Source organism: Lathyrus oleraceus, chromosome 7, assembly GCF_024323335.1.
Source record: "Lathyrus oleraceus cultivar Zhongwan6 chromosome 7, CAAS_Psat_ZW6_1.0, whole genome shotgun sequence".
Taxonomy (NCBI): domain Eukaryota; kingdom Viridiplantae; phylum Streptophyta; class Magnoliopsida; order Fabales; family Fabaceae; genus Lathyrus; species Lathyrus oleraceus.
In genome coordinates this window covers 312,210,637-312,230,620 of record NC_066585.1, presented here as the reverse complement: position 1 = coordinate 312,230,620, position 19,984 = coordinate 312,210,637, and the positions used below count along the sequence as shown (strand labels likewise).

Below are 19,984 nucleotides of genomic sequence, written 5' to 3'. Positions count from 1 at the left end.
AAAAGTGGACTACTTCTCAAGCACTGCAAAGGTATCAACACTTGACAATCACAATTCAGAGTGTCTAGCACGAGACTTAAGAAATAGAGAATGTATGAGAATGGAGTTCCATTAAGTCATTCTGAATATCTTTGGGTACGGGACGCTTGACCCAGTTGCTCATTGTATTCACTGTTGTACCCCAAAATTTACCCTATTCTTTTCAACCCTAATTGGATCATGCCTCATTCATAATACATACTCATGCATATCATTGGTTATATGGTTATGGGATCAAAATATCTTGTTCCATTGGTTTATTTCAAGCAAGAAAGAAGAAGGATTGGTATTCAAGTCAATGGTGAGGAGATGCATTCAATCTCATTGTTCACTCAAGACATAAGGGTTCCATATGCCTCAAGATAGCCCCACATGCTCATTGTATCCTCAGATGGATGAGATTGGCAAAAGATTTGAAGATGGCCATTACTCTCATATCATTTGGCTATCAACTAGGGTTTTAGTCAAAGTTAGTTTGTGACAGACTTTTTGAGCAAAACTTGTTTTCATGATCCTATATATGTCTCAAAGCACCCATATGTGAAGTATTGGCCACTGGATCTAATCAGAAGAAGCTCAAATGATCAAGAGGGAAGAAGAATTGACTGTGTAGAACAAAAGTCAACTCTTGACTTTTTAAGGTCAAACTTGGGTCTCATAAGTCAAATATGGCCAATGGTTCAAATTTATCCAAGTGGAATCACAAGAATCAAGAAAATCAAGAGTTTTGTCTAATTTACCTAATTTGGGAATTAGGGTTTTTAGAAACTTACTATTTTTGGCAAGTTTGGTATTAATGATTAGCTACCTTCATGGTCAATGTTCCCTATGATCAAGGATCCAAATCAAATTGGCCTTAACATGAAATTTGTTCTCCTTTCTCCAAGATTTAAGTAGATATCAAGTTTGAAGCATTTGGAGCATCATGGTTCAAGTTATGATCATTGGAAGATTAGTGTTTCAAAGTCATTAAATGTCCAACACTTAGAAAATTTTCTAAGTGTTTCAAGTCAGGATTTTCAAGCAAGTTCATGGAAATTTTGAGGAGTGTTAGAGGCTTTATTTCAGATTTCCTTCAACATGAGTAATGTTCCTTGATCTTCCCTCTTCCCATTGGTATCAAGGTTTTGAATTTTGGTTGAGCACACACCAAGTTGCATTCGTGCCAAGTTGGTTGCATGGCCATGTTTGAGCTCGAGGTGAGTCATGCAATTAACCAAGTTTCACACATGATTACCCGAAGTGACCAATCATGATGTATTTCCACATGCACCACCCATTTTGACCTTCCCTCAAATGTACCAAACCAAGTGATTTCCATGCACACTCTTGCTCTCATGCATTTGGCAAAAGAAGGAATGTTTCAAGTGAGCAAACTTATTGGTTATGTTCCCCCTCACGTGCCAACCCACATTGTTGTTTTCCACCCCTTTTCTCATGACCAAAATGTAGCAAACATGTCCTTGAAACATCATAAAACGGAGCCTTGCACACCACTTCTCATTTTTGCATAAAATTCTAATCATGCCCCTCAACGATTTCTTTCACCTTGGCAAGCATTACACCTCATTGCAGACACCCTATATAAGTTCTACATGACCTAGTTTCAAAGAACACGCCATTGAGGAGAGAGAATCCGAATTTGCAATTTTGAAGCTTAAAAGCATTTTCTCCATTGGAAGCTCTTCCCTCTCCATTTATTTTGCTCCATTCCTTTCATTTGAAGATCACAAAGCTCTATTGGTGGGATTTCTGAAGCTCAAACAAGCACAAGAGGCAGTGGACCTTCTCCACTAGATAAGCTTCTTCTCACTTCATCTCCTTCATTTTTTACCTGAGCATGCCATGAGTAGCTTGCATATATTGTGTGTGAATGGTTCAACGTGATGTTTTAGCTTGAATGTTTGAATTATGGGTGTATGGGTTGCTGAAACTTTGTGAAAATAATGAGTTTTGCTTGACTTTCGTGCCAACTTTCTCCATGATTTATCCACCATTTTAAGTTTTTCTTGACATGATGATATTCTACTCCATGAGATCTGCATCTTTGCTTTTGATTTCATTTATTTTTATGAACTATGGATGAGGTTATGTGCGTGAGAAGATACTGTATGGGATTGCATGGTGTTAGGGTTTTAACTCGTCTTTCATTTTTAGATCGAGGTTGAAGATGATATGTGGAGCACTCTGATTGGCTAGCGCATTCTTTTTGTCTTTTGTGACTTATTACATGTGACAGGTTGACACCGAGTGACATGATTTATTTTGTTCATTTTAAATGTCACGCCTTTTTTTTCTTTTTCTTTTTTAAATCAGATTATTGGAAATGGACCGTGGGCCTTGGATTTTCGCTTTTTCCACCTCCCTGCTTTTGGCCCATGCACGCGTTTCACCTGATTTCAGTTCATTTCTCATTTTGCTCATACACCCTCTTATCCATTTAGTTTCATTTTATTTTATTATTCAATTCTGATTTTATTTTAATATCTCCAATGCTCCAATAATTCTTCAAAAATTCATGATTATACTTTAACATGTTATTTAATTTTCTATATTTTTTATTTTATTTTTCTAATTATTTATCATTTTATTTTAATTATAACATAAAATGTGTTTGGTTTGACCTGGTTTTTGGATTAAGGTTTTGTTCTTGTTGATTCCCTTTGAGTTTTCACCCCAATTTTTGTACATACTTAGGAACATATATATAGGACATTTGGGTATTATTTTGATGATTTAATCTTTTATTTTGGGTCATTTTTGAATTTGTCCTTGATGCTTAGCTTGTATGATCAATGATGGATTGTAATGCTTGATGATTGATGCCATGTTGAACTTGTTCTTGAGTCAATCTTTGAGCAACTTTAAACACTTGTATACATAGGGTTTGAGTGTGAATTTGAGGTTTTTTGGTATCCATTTTATGCATAATTATGGTTTTTTTTTAACCTTGATTGCATGTTTACTTGTTGAGATGCTTGTAGATTTTTGTTGGTTGTTTGAGTGGCCTCTTGACCACACTTTTAGACATATGTTAAGACATGTTTGAGTTGTTGACTTCATGTTGTTTTAATTATTTTTCAACCATTTTTGGAGCCTCTTAAACTTTTTTTTCCCGTAATACAATGCAGGCGTTTTGGTTGGCCCTTGTTTACTTTGCTTGTTTGTTTAGGGAATGCACTTGTGCAACCATTTAGGGTTTAATGTTATCTCTTGTTCTTGATTAAGATACCATGAGGTAGACCCCTTTATTAATTTTTATAAGTCATCTGATGGCTTCTTGTTTGAATTCACAATTGAGTTTTGCTCATTATGTTGCTTGCCCACTTTGTGATCTTTTCTTAAGTATACCTTGTGTCATGACTCCTCAATGCTTGAGTGATCTTTATGATTGATATAACATGTCATTGGTTTCTGACTTGTCCTTCATAGTTGCTGAAAAACTTTTTTCAATCAACTGACTTACACTCATCAGATTTCTTTTCATGCCAGAAACATACCATACATCCTTAATCAGTACATTTTTGCCATCGTTCAATTTCACTCTGACATTTCCCATTCCTTCAACATTCAGATACTCATCATCAACACATATGATCTCGATCTTTCTACCAGAGTAAAAAATTAACTAGTCATTGCTTGTTTCCAGTTAGGTGATTTGAGCAGCCGGTGTCCATATACCACTAGTCTACCATTGTTCCACCTACATTCTCATATGCCATCAATAACACAGGTTCATCATCAAAATCTCCTCTAACTATGTTGGCTTCTTCATCCTTGCTAACTTTGTTTGACCAATCATCAGCAACAAAATGGCCAAACTTGTTGCAATTGTAACACTGAACCTTTCTCTTATAAAAATTCTCCTATCCCTTTTGAACATTCTTATGTTTTTTATCATCTGGATTGGAGAGTTCCGACTTCAGAGCACCACCACCATTCTTTTTCTTGCTTTCTAACCATGCTTGCTTCTGGTTCTTCTTGACAAAGGAAGCTTTCAGAGTCTGTTCTATTTCCCTTTTAGAGTTTCTTTCAATCAGACGTAACTCTTGTGCCTCTAAACTGAAACTCTTCAATTCTCATGGTGTCGATATCCTTATAATGTTCTATCGCTACAACTATGTAATCAAACTGAGGAGTAAGTGATCTTAGTACCTTTTCAATGATTACTTGTTCATAGAGTGTTTATCCACAAAACTTCATCTTATTTATGACCACAATTACTCTGGAGATGTAATCAACCATCTTCTCATTGTTCTTCATGTTGAGATTTTCATATTGATTGCGTAAGGACAAAACTTTACTTTTTTCACTAATGCGTCACCACCATAACACCTCACAAGTGTATCTCACGCCGCCTTCCCCGTCGTCGAGTCAACAATCTTCTCAAACACCTTCATATCCACACACACTGATGGATATAAAACAATGCCTTATCATCATTCTTCCTCATTTCTCTTTACGCTTCTGTTGCATTTTCTACAACCGACGTTTAACTGTCACTGACGAGATCAAGAACATCTTGAGCTCCAAACAACACATGCATCTGAATCGACTAACGTTTCCGCCGTTCATCTTTGTTCTTCTGCAAATCACTCAGTTCTAATTAACACCCTGTTTCCCAAACCCCGAGAATCAAGATATATGATTTTTTTCAATTTCGATCTTCAATTCAACACGAATTTGAGGAAATAAATTAATCATACACCTCTCGTACCCTCGTGTTTCCTTGTGAATCAGAACCGGAGCTCTAGATACCAATTATTGGAGTTAACACTAAACTCAGAGAGAGAGAGAGAGAGAGAGAGAGAGAGAGAGAGAGAGAGATTTAAATGAAATGCAAATAAGTAGAGACCACGCCACTCTTAGAGAGAGAGAGAGAGGGGGGGGATTTAAATGAAATGCAAATGAGTAGAGACCACCCCACTCGCCACCACCTCATCTTCATCAAACTCTTCACTTTTCAATTCTAAAACACAGAGGCTCTCCTTAGCCATCTTGATACATTGCACGTCTGCCCCCCTACTCTTTGACAAAACTTTGATAACTTGAAAAATCAACTCAAAGTTCAGCATTCAAAATGGACGCGGTCTCCAATTGGATACATCAACACTTAGAAATATCAGATAATAATAATACATTTCACATAGAAACCAAACTTGTAAAGAAGTGCAAAACAAATCATCCAAAAGAATCAAGTATAACTTGTATACTAGGACAGAGCTATATGCTTGAAAGAGTAGGCCTATACCCCCACTAAGATCATTACAATATTAAATTTTAATATTATAAATAATATAATTATATAATAAATATACTATAAATTAAAAAAGTTCTACAATAACCCACATTAAATAAATAAACTATAATTAATATAATCTTTTACACATATCCTTCTACTAAATTTAAAGTTTATCTTACTTTTGCTAATTTTATTTATTTATTTTTTAAAAAAATAATTTGTTCCATGTAAGAAATGAAATATATATTTTTAATAAAATAAAAGGTAGCCAATTTTCTTTTAGTTTCCTATTTCTTTCAAATAAATCGAACATGTATTATTTTTTCTCTATTTTTTATTGTTGATATATATATATATATATATATATATATATATATATATATATATATATATATATATATATATATATATATATATATATTATGACCTCACTCCTCTTAATTTCAGACTCCGTCTCTGCTTGTATATGTGATTCAATAAATGTGATCATTGAATTTACAATACTAAGAAACATAGTTTCGAATAAAGAGTGACTTACATTAATAAACAAACCTAATGTGCATATAGAAGGCACATGCTACAATAATCAAAAGTGAAAAAGAATATAATTAGTTTCAATTTCGCATACTACAAGAATAAAAAACAGCATATCAATGTTATGTGCATGAAGAGAGCAAAGACCCATCTTCTCTTCATTAACTCGTGAGATCCGTCGCGTAAAGAAGTGCTTCCACTTATCTCTCCCGCGCTGACAAACTCACTTCTGCCGCTACCAGTCGATGCAGAAACATTTACCGACAACGAACCTAGATTAATGCATTTTATGTCGACCATATTAGGAAAAAAAAACAATGATTACTATGTGTGCAGTGCATTTATTGTTGCGCAGATAAAACTTACAGTCATAGTTAGCCCATCCGATGCGTTGACCAGCAAGGTCATAGACAAAAATTTTGTCTTTTAATACAAGGTCTGCCAGAAAAAATAGTGTTGTTAGTAGTATCATAAATTAACTTAAGAACTATCTTTCTAATAAATCTTCAAGATTCAGTTATTTTAGTTTAACAGACTTCAATCAAATGCATAACTTATTCTATGTATATTTTCAGTACATCACAGAAACGAACTGCGTTGATGTAGAACCGAAAATAAAGTTTCCAAACTGGTACTATACAATTACCTCCTAGAATTGTTACATCTTGACCTGGGATTTTCTGAAAGCCGATACACCAAACTGATCCATCTCCCTGTAAAACCAACAGGTTTATTAGAACATTCAACCGGTGAGATAACATTCATAATAGAAGAAAAAATCGAAAGTATATCAGTAAGATGTTTGTGACAAAAAAAACATTTATTTTATCTGGTAAAAGAAGCCAGTGATGCACGAAACCGAAGTTTGAATACTTACAATATAGTTCTGCTTTATAAGGTAATCCTGTGGTCCTAAAACGAGAGACGCGCCACCAGCAAAGTTCAGACTTACTTGAGGAAACATGTCAAGGCTGTTAAACACAGTATGGCCAGAAAGAAGCAGAGAAAGATTATCTATTTTAAGCATTCGATTGGAGGAAAATATGTCATAAAATAATCCATTAAATATCTAAGAACATTTCCATTTTAACCTGGTCGTAACTAAGTAACACTGATTTCCTCTGGAAAGAACAGTGCGCACCGATTGTGGAATGGCAGCGGTAATCTACACAGAACAACTTTTCCGTTCATATATAGATAAATCAAAGCAATACCCATAATTGATCAATTGGACGAAAAGAAATTACCTAAGTGAAACTCACCGCATTGATAAAGGGATTGTAAGCCTGTTCTGCAATGTATGCCAAAGTTGTTCCAGAATCAATAATGGTACCTCTATTGTTTGATGTAGCAAAAATAGCAGAATCAATCGGCAAAATTTGGCCACTGACAGAGATGCTCAGCAGATTTAGATTATAATGAGGCCTGAAATATTTACCATATAACTAATCTTTAATGTTTCAACTTTTAATCAAAGAAAATGTCCATTTCAATACAAATAAAATTTTGACAGTAACATGTTTACATTTTTAAACTCTTGTTCAACTTCTAAAAAATCTTTAAGTAAACCATAACGAATGCACAAACAACGAGTATATATACATAAAATAGATCAAACGTAGCATTTTATTTCAATGGAAGAACATACTGTGACGGAACGAGTGGACTATAAATTATGTTTGGCTCCACAATCTCACCAAGAACCAATAAGCCGCCACCGTTACTATCTCCTTTCAAGCAGTGTGAGAATACTCTTGGTGATATTCCTTGTGAAGAGAGCTGAGAAATTACAGACATGCCCTGTTGCCCAAATCCAAATATACCATCAATTGCTCTATCAGACTTCGTCAAGTCCCCACTCTGCTGGTTGCTACAACTGTTCCATTCCACAGCACAATTTAAAAGACAATGCTTTCCAAGTTTAAATAAACAAATATGAAAAGAAAAAAAAAAGTAAGGTACTGCCGAGATTGACTTATTTGAGCTTATCTACTAACATTATGTCTTGCGAGATTATTTGCTAGAGCTTAAGGAAACCATGTATGACATGTCCATAAACTGTTTTTAACCTATTTCAACAAATTCTCTAAGATAGCTTATGAAAACAGCTTATAGTTTAAGTGAAAATAATTTTATCTAAGCAAGGTCTAAATGTGAACCTAATTACAAACTCACCCAAAAACCACAGGCGCCGATGAATTAGACAACAACGATTCCTCAGAAATACTAGCAAAATGCATCAAATCCGACACATAATAGCCGGACGTCCCACTACCATCTCCATATTGGAATATATAAGTGCATTGATTGTTCCGGCTGGAACAGCTGCTATCTGACGACTGAACTCCATTCTTACACCTTTGATCAGAACAAGAGATAAACGAAGACGTTGACGAACTTCCAGGGTCAAAATAATTCAGCTGAATCTGTAAAAAAAAAAACTTCATAACTCCCACAAGATTCTTGATCTCATTGTCATAGCATTGAATTAACTGAATTAACAAAAAAGATAACAGATAATTTACTTGGAGACCACTAGTTTGCGGACAACCGATGCAGGAAGCGCAACTAACCCAAAGAACATCGCTTCCAGTATCAATCTGCACATAAAATTCCCTCGGAGGAGTTCCCAAATTCACCTTCGTAAAGTAAAGCCTGAAATTGGCCATAGATTTCATTAATAATAAAGCAAAAACAAATAAAAAGTAACACACAAATTACAAATTTGATTCAAGAAGAAATTACCCAGCTTTGGAGGTATCAAAGGATCCTTTAACAGGAAAATTAACAACATAGCTAGTAGACTGCAAAAACCTTCGATGTCTGACACTATCCAATGCTTTGAGGTAACTCAACTCAACTCCGTGATTCGTCGGAAAAGCTCTTTCAAGCGATAGAGTGATCGGAGATGAAGAAACAGCCGCCGCCGAGAGAATCGTGACGGCGAAGAGAATAACGGCGGCGATCATTGGTGCGTCGGTGGGAGTGAGTGAGAAGGGAAAGTGAAATTAGAAACTAACTAAAGGAATATGAAAACAGAAAGAAAAATTGGTTGAAGTTGTGTTTCATGATTAGAATCAGAGAGTTTATGGAACAAGGTTGAAGGGAGAAGAAGAAAAGAGAGATTAATTAATGTTAATGATTGATTAGTTATGTATTAATTTGTTATTTATATAAGGTTTAAGTTTGAGAACCTGTGGAAGTTGCAAGTTTGAAGCAAACATATAGTTGGAAACGGATAACGCTTTCTGTCTAAAAAGAAAAGAAAAGATTACTTAAAACGCTAGCGGGCTACGGCCACGTTACATGGTGTTTGGAAAATAGTTTTTAATTGCCATAAATTAAAGTGAAAGAGCAAGTGAAAATAATTTTTTTTGTCATAGGTGTATATTTGGTGATAAAAATGATAAAAACTACTATGTAATTGTAAACAACAATTAAGGATGGACATTAGTTAACTTGTTATTTATAACACTTTTCTTTAATTAGAATGTGCATTTCAAGATAATTACAAAGTAGTTATGTTAGTTAAGTTAAATAAGAAAGTGTTTCTTTGAGATGTTAGTTAAGTTAAATAAGAAAGTGTCTGTTAGAGAAGCTTGTTGCTAATTCACCTTGTATAGATACATATTGATCATAGAAAATGGATGCATATTATTTAAAACTTGAGTCTCTATAATTCATTTTTCTTCCTATTCTTTCAAATTTCTCAAACCTATATGTGAATTTTTTAATTTGAGTGTGTACGACCTAAAGAAGATGGTGTCGTCAAGCTCTAACCTTGGTGGTTGATTCTTTGCAAACTCGATGATTCTTAATAGGAATAATTATGATCAATGAATTGTGAAGATGAAATGATCTTTCCATTCCAAAATACACAAATCAATGTTCATAAAAATATAAAGAAGAAATATGGTAAAGCTTTTTTCTTGATACAATGATGTCTGCATATTTATATTTTAAATAGTGCATTGGAATGCACAAATCAATAGTGCATTGGAAGAATACAAAACAGATTAGGGTTGCTTCGGAGAAAATGCTAGTTAGAGATGAAAATCTAAAAAATGTGAAATTGCAAACTTTAAAAAGACAATTTGAGATTTTTTAGATAAAGTGAAATTGAGAAAGTAATAAAAATATTGACTTCAAGATTTGATTATATTGTGGTGGCCTGCGAGGAATCCAAAAAATTTGATGATATGAATATTGAAGAATTGTAAGCTTTGCTCGAGGCTCATGACCTGGGTTTGACAAATGAAACAATGATAAGAAGAAATCAAGCAAAACTATAGTTGATCAGGCCTTTCAAACTTAATGATAAAGAAATAAAAGTTCAAGAAAGACAAATGAAATTGGAAGAATAAAAAATTCAAGAATAATGGTGAAGAGTCTAGCAAAAGTCAAGAACATCATTCACATGAAAGGGGAGCTAAAGGTGGTTTTAACAATCATGAAAAAAAGATATCTAATAAAATAATAATCAGTGTAACAATTGTCAGAAGTATAGCCACTTTGTCAATCAACAGAAACCTAAGAAGGTTGCAAAAGTCAAAGTCGATGAAGTGCAATTTGCTCATTATGAAAACTCAGGCTCATATGAATTTCGATTAATTGCAACAATTAAATTGAATATGAAGACAATTGGTACCTTGGAATAGGTTGTTCAAATCATATGATTGAAAGAAAACTTGGTTCATTGGTCTTAATGAACCAATAAACAAAAAAGATAAGGTTTGCTTATGAAAACGTGGTGAATGTTAAAGGGATTGGAATGGTAATGATTCAAAAAAGAGAATGGAAAAGAATCATATATCTCTGAGATTTTATATGTTTCATTCATGAAGAGTAATCTCATTAGTTTTATTCAACTATTGAAAAATGGTTACACTGTGAATATGGAAGAGAAGTTTTTGAAAGTATATAATGGAAAAAGAGGACTAATCTTGAAGGATCATTGTCAAGGAAAACTTTCAAATTTGGAATCAATGTAGTCAAAATTCCATGCTTAATGACAACTACATGTGATGCGAATTAGGTTTAGCACCAAATGTATGAACATTTGAACTACAAATATCTAAGTATGTTATCATATGAGAATAATAATGAAGGGATTTCCATCGATCAATTTTACCAAAATGGGTGTGCGAAAAATGCTTTATATACAAGCATTCAAGGAATGCCTTTAAAGTGGAAGTACCAGTTAAACTCCCAAGGAAACTTGAAGTCATTCATTCAATTGTTTTTCTTACTCTTTCAGAAAACAAACCACATGTTTCTTTTATGTGTCAAATCAAAGAACTTAACCAAATGCATTCTCAATTAGAAATCTTACATATGTTGATCTCCAAACTAAACAGAGTTTTTAATAGGTTAAGCTCATGACTCAATCAGAGATTTTAACTAGATAATATCAAGAACCAAACAAATATATTACTCAAGAGAATCACACTCTTGAATAAGAACAAATACATCACAACACCAGTACAACCAAAATCTCACAGGTATTTTTCACTCTCTTGGCATTAAGACGACTTGGGTGAAAGAATAGAAAAAATAGAAGAAGATAGTAGAAAGTGAGAAAGAGAGGTTTTCAAATTCGAATAGTGGCGTGAAATGAAATGAAAATAAGATATATTTATATAGGAAAAGATTTGCCTCAAAAAGAAAATGTTCCATGGGAATTTTTAATGTTCTAATCTATTAACTCTAGTTATTAATCGATTAGATAAGCCATATGTGAAAAGATTTTGAATTACACTGTCATTAATTAATAAAAGGTTTCTCTAATTGATTAAAGCTCTTACAAATAAGTTAATTAATTAGCCCTAAATCAGTAAATGATTAACTAATGTAAAAGGCCTATTAATTGATTAAATAAGTTAATAATCAATTAAGGATGCGTGTAATAGTATTTTCAGGTGTTTTATAGAAAAAAGGGATTTAAAACATCTTTGTGTGTGTGTGTTGTCTTAGTATGTTGATAATTAGTCTTATACATTTACATTAAACTAATCCCTCATATATACGCTAAGTGCGTGACCAGGTGAGCTTTCACACTTCCTCTCTTTCACATCCTTAGAGCTTCAAGTCTATTTACTAGATTCATCAATGACTTAGAACTTCAATTGAAACTTGACTCTTCTAACTAATGAGGCTTGAGAGAATTTCTTTGATCATATGTTATCATTAGAGGTTGTTGAAAATCTGTCACCACAAACTTCACTGAACGTTGTTTGATCTAAGGTGTTGTCACAAAGAACATCTTGACCATTGAACTTTCTTGATAAATACTTCCCAGGTGAGCTTCCACACTTCCTCTCTTTCACATCCTTAGAGCTTCAAGTCTATTTACTAGATTCATCAATGACTTAGAACTTCAATTGAAACTTGACTCTTCTAACTAATGAGGCTTGAGAGAATTTCTTTGATCATATGTTATCATTAGAGGTTGTTGAAAATCTGTCACCACAAACTTCACTGAACGTTGTTTGATCTAAGGTGTTGTCACAAAGAACATCTTGACCATTGAACTTTCTTGATAAATACTTCCCAGAATTTCGTTTGACATTATGTATTATCGTCATCAAAATAACCAAGATCATCTAATGGTTGGAGACAGTTGTATCTGCAAGCACATAAATTCACACCAGGGTCTTCATTTGTGTATGTGTGTGTGTATGTTGCCTTTGTATGTTGAGACGCATGATCAGGCGAGCTTTCACACTTCTTCTCTTTCACATCTTTGGAGCTTCAAGTCTCTTTACTAGGTTCATCAAAGACTAAGCACTTCAATTGAAACTTGACTCTTCTGACTAACGAGGCTTGCTAAAATTTCTTTGATTAGATGCTATTATTAAAGGTTGTTAGACATTTCTCACCATAAACTTCACCGAACATCGTTTGATCTAAGGTGTTGTCACAAAGAACATCTTGACCATTGAAACTTCTTGATAAAGACTTCCCAGAATTTTGTTTGACATAATGTGATGTCGTCATTAAAACCACCAAGATCATTTAACGATTGAAGACATTTATATTTGCAAGCACACAAATTCACATTGTAGTCTTCATTTATTTTAAATTATTGGATATAGTACTAACATCAATTTCTCAATTCACTAAATGATAGAAATGTCCTTAAATGATAGTAGCATTATATTCTAGATAGACGCATTTTTTTCATTATACTAATTTCAATACTCATTTTATCTAAAATAAAAAATAAAAAATATATTAAAAAATAAATATACAAAAAAAATATCATAAATAAGTTACTTATAATATATTTGTAGCATGTTTAAATAACACTTTATTTACATCAGTATTGAAAATTCTAATAAAATTTGATTACTATAAGTTTAAAACACACTTAAACATAAAAGTGTATTACAATCAAACTTAATAAAAAATATATTTATTCAAACTTCCATCTATAATAAAATAATTAATTTTTTCAAATGGACTAGCAAAGCCATCAAAAACATCTAATTAAGTAACAACATTCATATTTCAATAGTTTGGATTACCATATTCACGAGTAAAATGATCTATTTCTCTCTTTTTTATCTTTATATTTGGGAATTGTTCTTCTCTTCTTAAGGAATACTTCCATATCCTAGGGAAAAATCAAAACTACCCATCAAATATGAAAATATACTTTCGGATCATTCACACGTAATTCATTCGTTATTGAGCCATGCTCTAATTTTATGTCAAAAAGTAATACATAAATGCATCTCCATATATCTTACAGAGATGCACCTTCAGACGTGTTTTTAATATAAAACGCGTCAGACTCTTCTCCTTCCTTATTTTATTTCTACTCTCTCAAAACCTCTCAAACTCTCACAACCTCTCAAAGTTTCTCAACTCACGTCCAAATCTCTACAATCAACATTCAATCGACCAAATAACTCACAATCAAACTCACTTTGGTAAGTTTTTTATTTATGTATACTTTTTTTTTATTTCTTTATATATTTGTAGAAATTGAGCAATGTGTTTGATAGGTTGTGTAGTATGTAGTTTAGGTAGGTTATTTAACTAAGCAATGTGTTTGATAGGTGATTTAGATAAGCAGTGCATTTTGAGAAAGTCTGATTTACATGCATTTATGCCATTTTTCGTGTTTCTTAAGTTGCAAGTTAATACGAAAACATATTTCCATATTCGTCTAAAATGAAATCCAGGAATGCATTTTTGTATCTGGTGTGTTTGTAATGTTTGCCTTGATTTTCTTCGCGCTTCATTTAGAATTTATTTTCTTACAATATAATGCTTGTGTGGTTTAATTATATGGATTATGGTTGATAATCAAGAAATATTGAGGCTTGGAAGAGTGTCACAACATGCATCAGTTCATAGGGAAAAGCCTGAATTTTACAATGATTGGTCAGTTCTAGTTTGTTTGATACAGAGACATCAACTTATGGGGTTCCTGCATCTTTGACTTTGTCTTCCCGAAGGAGGAAAGTGCCACACCCTGATGCCCCGGAAGCCCCACTGGTCCAAGTTAAGGCACCACAAGTTGATGTCATTCCTGAGGGGTTTGGAGGAGACTCGTCTGACTTATCGTATCTACCTTTATATATGGACCATGTTACCATACATGTGTGGAACAAAGAGATGTAATTCAATTGTATTCATTTTTTGAAACACATTTGTTATAATATTCAAAGTTTCTGATGTTGGTTTATTTTTCTACATGACCGTGATGCTTAAAAATGCGTCAACCATGTGAGAAAGATTACGAAGTTGTCTTAGCCTTAGGAGTAATGGCTTTACAATGTGATGCAACTATCTGGGTTGCGGGACTTATGCATGATCGAATATTATACTATTAACCATGTTATTTTTCTATGTTCATTGAGAAATGGAATCCTAGGACATTATCTTTTCATCTTCCACATGATGAGATGTTCATAACACTAGATGATATCTCATTTTTGATGCATCTTTTGATCATGGGAAGCTTGTTAAACCATGGTCAGATTATTATAGATGTGGCAGTGGAGATGATGGTGACATATTTGGGAGCTGACCTAGGGGATGCCTTTAAGGATATAGGTAACACTTGAGAGTATCATGATAGGTTCGAATTCTTGAAGGGGTTGTGTGCACAACAGTTGACAGCGGCGGAGCAGACCGCTGGTGATGATGAGCAGGTTATACATCATAAAGCATAGACATTAGAGCATACATGTTGTACTTGGTTGGCACGTCCATTTTGTGGACAAAAGGGTCTATTACGTGGATGTGGTTTACCTTATATACTTCGATGACTTATAGCAGATTCATGAGTACAATTGGGGATTTCCTGTTTAGTATACTTGTACTCCAAGTTAGCTGAAGGTTATACCTGGAAGACCAAACAGATGACATCTAGTTGCATTTTATTGACGATATTTTATTTGCATCATTGACTATTTATGTACCATTTTCATAACACCCGTGCTACGTCATTTCTAATAATCCAGATGTACCATTTCAGACATGAATCCTTTAGCACTTTCCACACATATTCGGATGGTCATATTTTGATACCTACACTGCAATATGCCTCGTATTTATGCATTTGTCCTGCTCAGAAGAAACCAGACGACATAGCCCTTCATAGTGTATCATGATCGCATAGTAGTAGATGATATACATTTCTAGGCGGACCTAGATCACCGTTAGACGCATCTCTGGCCTTCTACTCTGGATGGTTGGCTTGTGGATCATGTTTGATGTATCCACATCTATTTGAGTATGTCATGCGTAAGTTTGGGTATATGTAGTTTATTCCCACAGACCCCTTCGATTATGCTCCTCCAACTATAGTCTGTAAGATATAAATGTTATGTATGATGATTACCTTAATCATTTGGTATTGGATGACGCACGAGGTATCCTAGCTCCTAACAACTTGAGTTGTGCATACAACTAGATCTAGTGGATTTCAAAATGAAACATCCTTATATGACATCGGAGGCTTCGGGAGATCCACCCATGTCATCTCATCAGGAGATACTAGAGAAAGAGCTAGAGCAGATCATGCGATGTGTTACCTAGATGTCGACATATCATGGATCTTGTGTAAAGCGAGTATAGACAGAGGAATCTTTATGAAAGGCTCTCTTGGAATGAACATTATAGATGTCATTTTATTGAGGCACGAGGGCACTATAGTACAAAAGTCAACTAAAGAACATGGGGTCAGACATACGCAATAATGTAGTATTTGTATTATGTAGTATTTGCATTATGCATTATGGATATCATTATTATTTGTTACTTTGTTATTGTGGTTGTATTATGGATTGATTTATTCATATATGAGATTTTTATCTTGTGCATTAAATGTATGGTTTAATTTATAAAAAAAATATTATGATAATATAGTTTTAATACATGATCTATTACATTAGTGTATTTCATAAAAATATAAAGTAAAAATTTATTGTGTCAGATGGACAATACGGAAGTGCATCTCCGTATCCTGATACATAAATGTATATCTAAATCAATTTAAGACAAAATGAGTGTGATTCAGTGGTGCGTATATTATTAATACATAAGTATATCCCTGGATCAATTTAAGGCAAAATGAGTATTTTCAGTTAGGAATACATAAGTTGTGCAAAGGGTTAATACATAAGTGAATCTCCATACCATTTTAAAGCAAAACAAAAGGGAATGACTCATTTACGCATCTATTTGGTTTGTAATGAATGTGTCCAAAAATACATTTTCAAATTTTCATGAGCATTTTTTAATTTTCTTAGAGTGTTAATCCACCCACCACTTAAGATGAGAGAAACAATCCTCTTAATTTTTTTTAGTAACGGTTGATAAAGGTATACGAGATGCTTGTGTCTAAGAAATATGACCCAATGACATTTGTCTCTATAACCATTAGCATTTAGACTAACACTTTTGTATTGTCTATCCATTTTTTTAATACGCATACACGTGAAAATATGAATAATAGTATTTATTTGTTTAATTCTTTTAATAGATATTAAATTAAAAATGAGAGAAGTTATTCTATAAAAAAAAATCTAAAAGAAATATAACAAAAACATATTTTAATGTAAGGAATTGTCTCAATGAATATGGGTGGGACCATTAACAGCTACTTATCCGCTACGGCTTCTATTTTTCGCAACTTTTTAGTCTGTGCAGTCAAGTGACAAATGCTACATTTTAAAAAACCTCAAAAAAGGTTACTATCAATGTTTTTGTTTTATTATTATTATTATTATTATTATTTTATGTCTTTAGTTTTAAAATAAAATAATCGATCTGTCTCTCTTTATTTCTTCAACGACGATAAATTCTTTTCCCCTCTACGACACAATTGATAGAGTGGGCTTCAAAAGCAAATTCTTTAATAAACTTTTTTTTAATCTTGAAGGGCACTAATCTTTTAGGCGAGCACTAAATAATATGAAATATTGATTTTGAATTCTTTAATTGTTTTTATAATTAATTTGATTTTCAAGTAAAGACTTTTTTAATGTTAGACATGTTTTTTTGACTTAGACATTAATTGTTCTAAAGAGAGAAAAAAGTTTAGAAAATGAGAAAAATAGATTCAATATTATTTTTTGTATGTTAATTCTTCAATTTTGAAAGAAGGAGTCGTCATAACATGAAAATTTAATGAGTAGGTTGGTATTGTTATACAAAAAGTTGTTATACCCAAATTTTAAATTTAGATCCTCCTTAAGTGGAAATTTTAATCACTTGGAGTATGACTTTTGTGTTTTAAAAAAAATTAAGAAAAAATATAAATATGTTCCACCATTAAATTACTTGGTTTAGTGGAAGATTGCTTCATTATATAACTGCAATGGATAATGTTGTGAAATTAAAATGTTTAATTAAACAAAAAAAAATTAATGTGCGCAAATAAAAAATAATAACAACAAAAATAAATGACATTTAGAAAAAATAATTTTCACTAAACGTCACATTAGTTTGACAAAAGAAGATAAAATACAAAAAATACGATAATTCGTTTATTCAATTCGACCAAACAATTTATTGTGAATGAGAGAACAATTCTTTGATTCAATATAATTACAAAAGTTGTTATAAAAGATTATAAATGAGTTACAAGAAAATACACTCAAGTTTTCAAGAGCAAACTTTATTTACTACCCAAGTGTTTTTCTACTATTGTAATTCAAGTCTTCTACAATAAAAAAATTAATTATTTAAAAATTATGGTCTTGTTGGAGAAACACCATGCAAACTATTTTTTCATTTAGATTAAAAATCTTGTATATCTTTTTATAAATAGAATACATGTGCGGATATATTCGTTCATATAAAATATGAGTAATGCTAACTTGTGTCCTAGGGGCACAAGTTAAAAGATCTATTTATAAAAAATTGTATTGAAAGAAGGATCGGCCCTGCATGTGTTGCAGCAGAGAGCTTCAAGTTTTAGAGGGTCCCAAACTTTGAATTTTTCAATTCTTTTTCATAAATATTAATATAAATAAATAAAATATTATTAAAAAAACTCAATAATCGAAAGAAATATTAAGATAAAAACTCAATACATATAAAAATCAAGATTGATCAAAACTCAAAATAATTATAATTAAATTTATTTTTAATTAATACATAATTGTATTTTTAATATATATTTTTTAATTATTATAATTGTAATTTTTTAAAAAATTTGGGCCCATTTTTGAAATTAGAGCGGAACCTCCGATATAATTGGGTCGGCCCTGGAAAGAAGTAATTCAAACATTAACTATATATTTTTACTAAAATCACTGCAAAATTTATATTAAAAAATTTATATTAAAAAAAGTAATTCAAACATTAATTATATATTTTTACTAAAATATTTTATAGATCATGACACGTGGTGGACTATTTTATCACAATGTACCAAAAAATAGAAAAAATTATTTTAGAGATCATATTTATTATACACACCTTCCACTTTATTATAAACAATATTTTGATATAATTTTATATACTAGATACAGTTTTATAATAAAAATAAAATTGTTTATAAGATGTTATGATGACTAGCTACCCATTTTATAGAGATTAAAAATTTGTCTTAAGTTGAGAGCATAAATATTCATGCAATTACAAGTATATATCTGTTAAAACATGTTCTCCAATTAAAACAGTTGTTTACACTTGCAACTTTGAAAAAGAAATCCTTCAAATAGTAAACATTTGTAAAAGAAAGTGTCGCTGTGATTGTGAAAATCAATGTCAGAATAATGATTACTGATTGCGCTTTTGACCAATTGAAAGGCAATGATTTTAGTGAGATGTACGTATAAAATCAAGTTTCCTAAAAATTTGTGCCAAACAAAAGATGACTTAGTAACTAAGCTTATGCAAAATGTATGATACTCAATTTTTGAACAACCAAAAAATTACTCATTCCGTTTTAAAATAAAAGTTTTACAAACATATTAAAAAATATTTCATGTGTTTTAATATAATTATGGTATCTTATAAAATTATTTCTCATAGAATAAGTGTTAAGTGTTGTATTTTAGTTTTCAATGTATTTATAATGTTTATTTTTAATTATATTCTTTAATTAATATTTTTAATTTATTATTCATTCACTCAATATTTGTGATAATTTCAATATATCAATAATAAACAATGATAGTTTGTTAAAAATATTATTCATTCACTCAACATTTACGTTGTCATACATGTTATTTGTCTGTTAACATCTATTTTATGTAAAATTTTCACTAACGTGTTTTCCTGCCGATAACTTTATGTATTATTGTTGCAACAATTAATAATCTCATTGCATCATAATACATATGATATTATAAGGCATGTCATAATTCCCCATATTATTTTGTTCAATAAAGATGACACTCATTAGTGCTTTTATATTGCTACATCACTTGGTACAAAATTCAATTTGAAGTTGTTCTTTGCGGAAGTCGTTGTAAGTTTGTTTTATGAGACCGTGAAAGTGAACAACTATCGGGTCTGTCCGCTGCTCAAATGCGTAGCACAATGATTGAGGTAAGTCATGTTGTCAATTTTCAGCAACTTTTAATTCACCTTTCATACTATAATCTATGTTAACAACGTAATTTCATTATTTAGGGTGGGATTACTGATCCTCTTGAGTATCTCATTAACACTTGACAAGTTGTTAGGTAAGGAGATTGC

General features: G+C 32.0%; 1 protein-coding gene across 1 annotated transcript; it reads right to left on the bottom strand.

Moving 5' to 3' along the window:
• Positions 1-5,738: 5,738 nt before the first annotated feature.
• On the bottom strand, positions 5,739-9,056 carry LOC127105162 (aspartic proteinase 36). The gene is made up of 10 exons (XM_051042319.1): positions 8,561-9,056; positions 8,341-8,470; positions 7,991-8,241; positions 7,464-7,691; positions 7,078-7,240; positions 6,907-6,980; positions 6,693-6,786; positions 6,462-6,528; positions 6,182-6,253; positions 5,739-6,087 (listed from the first exon to the last, which is right to left on the bottom strand). Exons 1-10 carry the CDS (start codon positions 8,782-8,784, stop codon positions 5,909-5,911), a joined length of 1,482 nt encoding a protein of 493 aa, XP_050898276.1. The 5' UTR covers positions 8,785-9,056; the 3' UTR covers positions 5,739-5,908.
• Between the last annotated feature and the right edge of the window lie 10,928 nt (positions 9,057-19,984).